The sequence below is a fragment of the Galeopterus variegatus genome, unplaced genomic scaffold (assembly GCF_000696425.1).
Source record: "Galeopterus variegatus unplaced genomic scaffold, G_variegatus-3.0.2 Scaffold219, whole genome shotgun sequence".
In the NCBI taxonomy this organism is placed as follows: domain Eukaryota; kingdom Metazoa; phylum Chordata; class Mammalia; order Dermoptera; family Cynocephalidae; genus Galeopterus; species Galeopterus variegatus.
In genome coordinates this window covers 529,979-535,373 of record NW_007726330.1, presented here as the reverse complement: position 1 = coordinate 535,373, position 5,395 = coordinate 529,979, and the positions used below count along the sequence as shown (strand labels likewise).

The 5,395-nt window shown below is 55.3% G+C and overlaps 1 protein-coding gene across 1 annotated transcript in view; it reads right to left on the bottom strand.

The window, feature by feature from the left end:
• The window catches only part of LOC103585179 (unconventional myosin-XVB-like), a 28,566-nt gene that overhangs the window by 20,292 nt on the left and 2,879 nt on the right, over nucleotides 1-5,395 (bottom strand). The window contains exons 3-9 of the mRNA XM_008566080.1: nucleotides 4,184-4,309; nucleotides 2,992-3,069; nucleotides 2,761-2,876; nucleotides 2,631-2,676; nucleotides 2,381-2,505; nucleotides 1,340-1,457; nucleotides 953-1,116 (exon numbers count right to left, since the gene is read on the bottom strand). Of these exons, the coding sequence (XP_008564302.1) occupies nucleotides 953-1,116; nucleotides 1,340-1,457; nucleotides 2,381-2,505; nucleotides 2,631-2,676; nucleotides 2,761-2,876; nucleotides 2,992-3,069; nucleotides 4,184-4,309 (773 nt within the window). The remainder of the gene's footprint in view (nucleotides 1-952; nucleotides 1,117-1,339; nucleotides 1,458-2,380; nucleotides 2,506-2,630; nucleotides 2,677-2,760; nucleotides 2,877-2,991; nucleotides 3,070-4,183; nucleotides 4,310-5,395) is intronic.

Below are 5,395 nucleotides of genomic sequence, written 5' to 3'. Positions count from 1 at the left end.
CCGGTACGGGCGCGACACTGAGGGTTGCAATCTGTTGCCAGTCATGAAAAAAGACAAAAAGGAAAAAAAAAAAAGACAAAAAAAAAAATAATAATAAAATAAAATAAAATAATTAATTAATTAAATAAAATATCTAGAATACGCAAATTCCTAGAGACAAAAAGTAGATTGGAAGTTTACAGGGGCTGGAACGGGGAATGGGAATTATTGCGTAATGGGTACAGTTTCTCTTTGTGTGATGAAAACATTTTGGAAACAGGTAGCGGTGATGGTTGCCCCCTATCCAGAGGCTTCCCTGATGTTCTGCACAATGGCATGGTCTTCACTTTAGTCTCAGCCCTCGCGTTACACTTTGGGGTGACAGGTGACTGGATGACTGTCTGAATCTGACTCCCCAACTAGCCTGGAGGCACCATCTCTGCCGCTGTCATCCCTGTGTCACCAGTGTCTGGCGCAGGGCAGATGGAGCAGACGGTCAGCCAACAGCTGTTGGGTGAACGAGTGCAGACAGGCTGTGAAGGGCGGACAGGAGTTAATTAGGTGAGAAGGGGGAGGGCAGTGTCATAGGACCAAGAAGTCCGGAGTAGCTGGAGTGTAAATGTCTGGCCTAAATTGAGGCTGGAGAGGTAGACAGGGCCTTACGCAACCTGATTCATGCTTTTAAAAGATCATTCTTGCTGCTTAGTGGAGAATAGACTGGAAAAGACAACAATCAAGGAGTCAGGACTACAGGTTCAGGTGGCCTCAGCAGGGACAGTGCTTCTTATGACTGGGGGTATTCAAGCATAGTCTGCGTGGGTATGGGTGGGAATGCCATCAAGGAGAGTCAAGTGCTGATGGGATGGCACTGGGGCAGGCCGACTTGCGTTGAGACCCTCTATCTCCCTATCCTGCCCCACCACCTTGAGGAGGAGCCCACAGCCTCACCCCACCCACTCCAGCGCCTGCAGACCTGGCCTGGAGCCCACGCACACGAGCCTGCACTCGGGGCAGGAGGCGGAGGTGCTGGCGGGAGATGCAGGCACGGAGGCGGCGGTGCAGGGTGAGCAGGGCCTGGGAGCGCTGCTGGGCACAGAGCCGCTCCAGCTGCTGCCAGCCCTGCTCCCGCAGCAGGACCTGCGGGCAGAGGCGTGGGCTGCAGGGAGCTGCCAGGGGTCGGGGCCCACCTGCTCTCCTCAGGCCTCAGACTCCTTCCTTCCAGCCAAATGCTCTACTCTTCTGGGGTGCCCAGAACAGTCGGCCACCCAGCCCCACTCCATCTCCCCACGACTGTTTGTCCCGGAATGCTCCTCTCCTTTCCATTCATGCCTGCCCCTGGCACACAGAGACATGCACCCACCTTGGTGGTTCCAAGGTGATAAAGCGAGGACTCAGCCCCCAGCACCTGGCTCAGGATGGCACCACACCTCTCCCGGTCAGAGGGGTCCTCCTGCCCCTCGGTCCCCAGGGCCTGGAACCTGCCCCAAGGATGGAGAACCAAGGTCAGAACAGCGAGGACCTCCTTCCACAATTGTCGCTTGACACCTCTAGCCCGTTGGTATTTATTCAGCATCTAGGTCATTCCACAACTTGGAAAGCACCCACTATGTGCCAGGTGCTCCTTGGGTGCTGAGACCTGGCCATGAACCGGGCGGGTAGGGCCTCTGCTCTCCTGGAGTTCATGGGAGAAAGGTCGTGAGAACACTGTGCACTGACAGGGCCCCGGGGACCGGTTCCAGACCACGGGAGCTTCAGCCTCGTTTACCACTCTCTCCTCGGTGCCTGGCATGCCCGACACAGGGTGTCCAGGCGTGGCTATGGATGGGAGAGAGGAGGCTTCCCGAGAGGCCATCCAGTCCATGGCCAAGGCCAAGTAGGCAAACAACAAAATAGACAAAGTCACCAGCTTCTCTGGAGGTTTCTGAACTCCCCGAACAGAGCTGCCTCTGGTGTTGCTGGCGGCTCCAGAGCCACCCCATCCCCCTCTGTGCGATGCCAACCTGCCAGCTCCATGCGGCCACCCCTCCATCCCATCTGAAAGGCTCTGCTCTCGCTCCACCCTCACTAATTCAGCAGCACTTCCAGAACATCGACTGTGGGCCCCCTCACTAGCCGGTGAGCCCCAGGGCAGGCATTGTCCCTTCTCATCTGTGACCCGTGGGCATTAGCACAGGAGGGGTTGGCTGAATGGAGGAGCTGAGGATGAAGGCACAGAAGGACAGTGAGTAGTGGAAGGAGGGACAGAGGCAGGGAGGGCTGGATGCCAGGCCTGGGCTCCTGGGGAAAGTGGGTCCATCTCCACCCAGAAGGAAACCTAGAGCTGCCACTCATCCCAGGGGACTTCCGGGTCAGTCCTGTCCCTAGTGCCTGGGCCCTCAGCTGCCCCATCCTGGGATCCTACCTGGCCAGGAACTCCTGGAAGGGCAAACGCACAGGGAAGCTGGCACTGCGGGTGCCTATGACCTCCAGGATGCCCGCCTGGTGCAGCTGCTCTGCCACGTGTCCCACGTCAAAGAGGCCTGGAAGCTGTGGTCAGGAGACAGAGCCAGCGAGAGCTGCAGTCCTGGGGCTGATAGCTGTGGGAGTGAGGGGCCGAGAAGGGAAGGGCAGGGGTGGGAGGGTTTTGGGGACCAGGTGCTAGGGGAGCTCACCTTTCCACGGTTGGGGTTGAGGCACTGGATGAAATAGAAGCGGCTCCTGATGAGTGGAGGGAGGGTCACTTGGGCACAGACCAGCCCTCCATCCACTTCCCAGGGTCTGGCGCGGGGGCACTGTTCTCACCTGCCCAGCTGGGCTATGAGGTTGCTCAGGGACTGCTGGAAGCGAGAGGCCAGCGTGGGCTTGCCTCGCCCTCCCCCGGGTGGGGGCTCTGCTTCCTGGAACAGGCTGCCCACCAGCTGTGGGGCGAGAGGGCTTTGAGCGCCAACCACTTGGGCAACCGTGTCCAGGGGAGAAGGAAGAACGGGCGACAGAGTGTGGAGGGGGTGGGGGCCGGGGAGCAGGCAGGGGCACCTGGAGCTGGCTCTGGCTAAGCATCTCCACCACGGCAGGATCCAGATGATCCCGGTTTCTGTTCAAAAACTTGTGAACCTGCAAGAGACAGCATGGGCGAGGGGAGGAAAGAGGGCTGGGCGGGGAGGCCGGCTCCTCTGCTGAGCGATCCGGCCTCTGCCTAGTGATTTAAAAGGCCACCTGTCGTGTGGCCAGTCCCGTACATGCCCTTGGGTCTGTTACTGGACCTTCTATTTCATTCGGTCCATCCCTTATCAATACCACACCCTTTCATTACTGGGGCTTTAGAGCAGGTTTCAGTAGCTGGTAGAGTAAATCGCTCCTTCATCTGCTTTTTCAATATTTTATTGATTATTCTCATGCATTTCTTCTCCAGATAAAATGTCAGGATAATTTTTGTCAAAATCCATTCTTCTCCTCCTGTAAAAATTCCACTGGGGTTTTGACTAGAATTATATTACTTTTCTAGATGAACTGAGCAAGTTGACACTATTAAGCCTTCTCAACAGGAACGTGGTTTGTCCCTCCATTTTTAAGTCTTCTTTTTTGACTTTCAATATAGTTTCATCATTTTCTCTTTTTTCCAGCTCGTATTTCTTTTTGGGTAACTCCTGGGTAGTTTGCATTTTTAATACTACAGCCAGAGGGCGCCACCTCCTCCAGGAAGCCTTACCTGCCTCTCCCCACCCACCCTTTAAGCGTCCTACCCTTTATGCCAGGCCCCCCTCAGAGCCATGTGCAGTCCCCCTGGCAGACGTGGAATTCAGAAAGGGAAAGGAAACTCCATTCAGTGAGCTCCTACCATGTGCCAGGCACTTGCCAGGCTGTCTTTGTGTTCCTGCATTTAATTTTCAGGACAATGCTGTAGGACGGATTCCCATGCCCATTTTATAGATGAGGAAATGGAGGCTCAGAAGGTGAAGTAAACAGCCCGGAGCCAGGTCCATGCTTGTGCTCTGCCCTCTGGGTCTGGAGGGTCCCAAGGTCTCGACTCCTCCCTCCCATAATTCTCACCCAGAACACAGTAAATTATGCTCAGAACTGGGTGGAGACAATGGCCCGGGTAGGGACAGATGGCCAACCCTTACAAGGGGCCTGGTCTCACCTGTTGGGTGACTCAGCTTGGGAGGTCACAGCAAAGTCACATTGCCCTCACTGATTCATCCTGGAGTCTCGCCCTGAGGCCAGATACCTGGTAGGTGACGGTCCCGGCGTAGTGCCGCACTGTGAAGATGGGCAGGGGCAGCTGGGGCTTGGCATAGCTCGGGTGATCACCATGGTGGTAGTGGCACTTCTGGAGGAAGGTGTGGTCTGTGGCCTGATGAGAGAGAAGAGATGGCTTCCCTCAGGTCTTTGCACTGGACTGTGTCCCCAAGTGCCACATACCCTGAATATAAGGGCAGGTTTGGTTTGGGTTTCAGGGGGCTGGGGGGGGATGGCTGGCCGGTTCAGGGATCAAATCCTGGACCTTGGGGTTATCAGCACCAGATTCTAACCAACTGAGCTACCCAGCTAGCACTGGGCAGGTTGGTTTTGTTCCCCAAGACTTCTTCCTCAAACAGGGAGAGCCACTCCATACATGAGTCCTCACAAAGGATGCACGCTCTCCTTCTCAGTGACTTGACTTTGAACAACTAAGTGCTATCTGGGAAAGAAACACCACAGAAACCACCTCAGACAGTACCAGACTTGGCAGCTTATGGAGGACACCTGACAGAATCATTTAAAAGAAGCGGGAGGGCTGGCCGGTTAGCTCACTTGGGAGAGTGTGGTGCTAATAACGCCAAGGTCAAGGGTTCCAATCCCTTTGCTGGCCAGCTGCCAAAAAAGAAAAGAAACCAAGGTCGGGAGTCCCTAAGACAGACTTAGCAATCCTTCCTGGGAGCACAGTCCCACAGTGGCAGGTGCCTCTAAACAAGTCTTTCAAAGATCCCTTTCAAAAAGTAACCCAGGTAAAGGTTATTTTATGGAGCAAAAGAACATGTAACAACAAGGGCAGGGAAAACCTGCCTTCATGTTATGTGGATGGGAATGCCAGCCTTGGGGTAGCAATTCCAGGGTCAGCACCTTCTCAGACTCAGAGTGTTTGTTTCAAATAACATTGACCTAAGTGATGTTGATGAGCCCTGGAAAACCAGGGTAATTGCAGAAGTGGCTCTGGGACTTCAAAGACATCTGTGGCAAGTTCTAATAAAACTTCATGAAATGTGGGCTGGCTGGTTAGCTCAGTTGATTAGAACACGGTGTCATGGGCCGGCCCGGTGGCGCACTGGAGAGTGCGCCGCTTGGGAGTGTGGCGGCACTCCCGCCGAGGGTTCGGATCCCATGTGGAGACCGGTTCCCGCTCACTGGCTGAGCGCGGTGTGGGCGCAACACCGAGGGTTGCGATCCCGTTGCCGGTCCC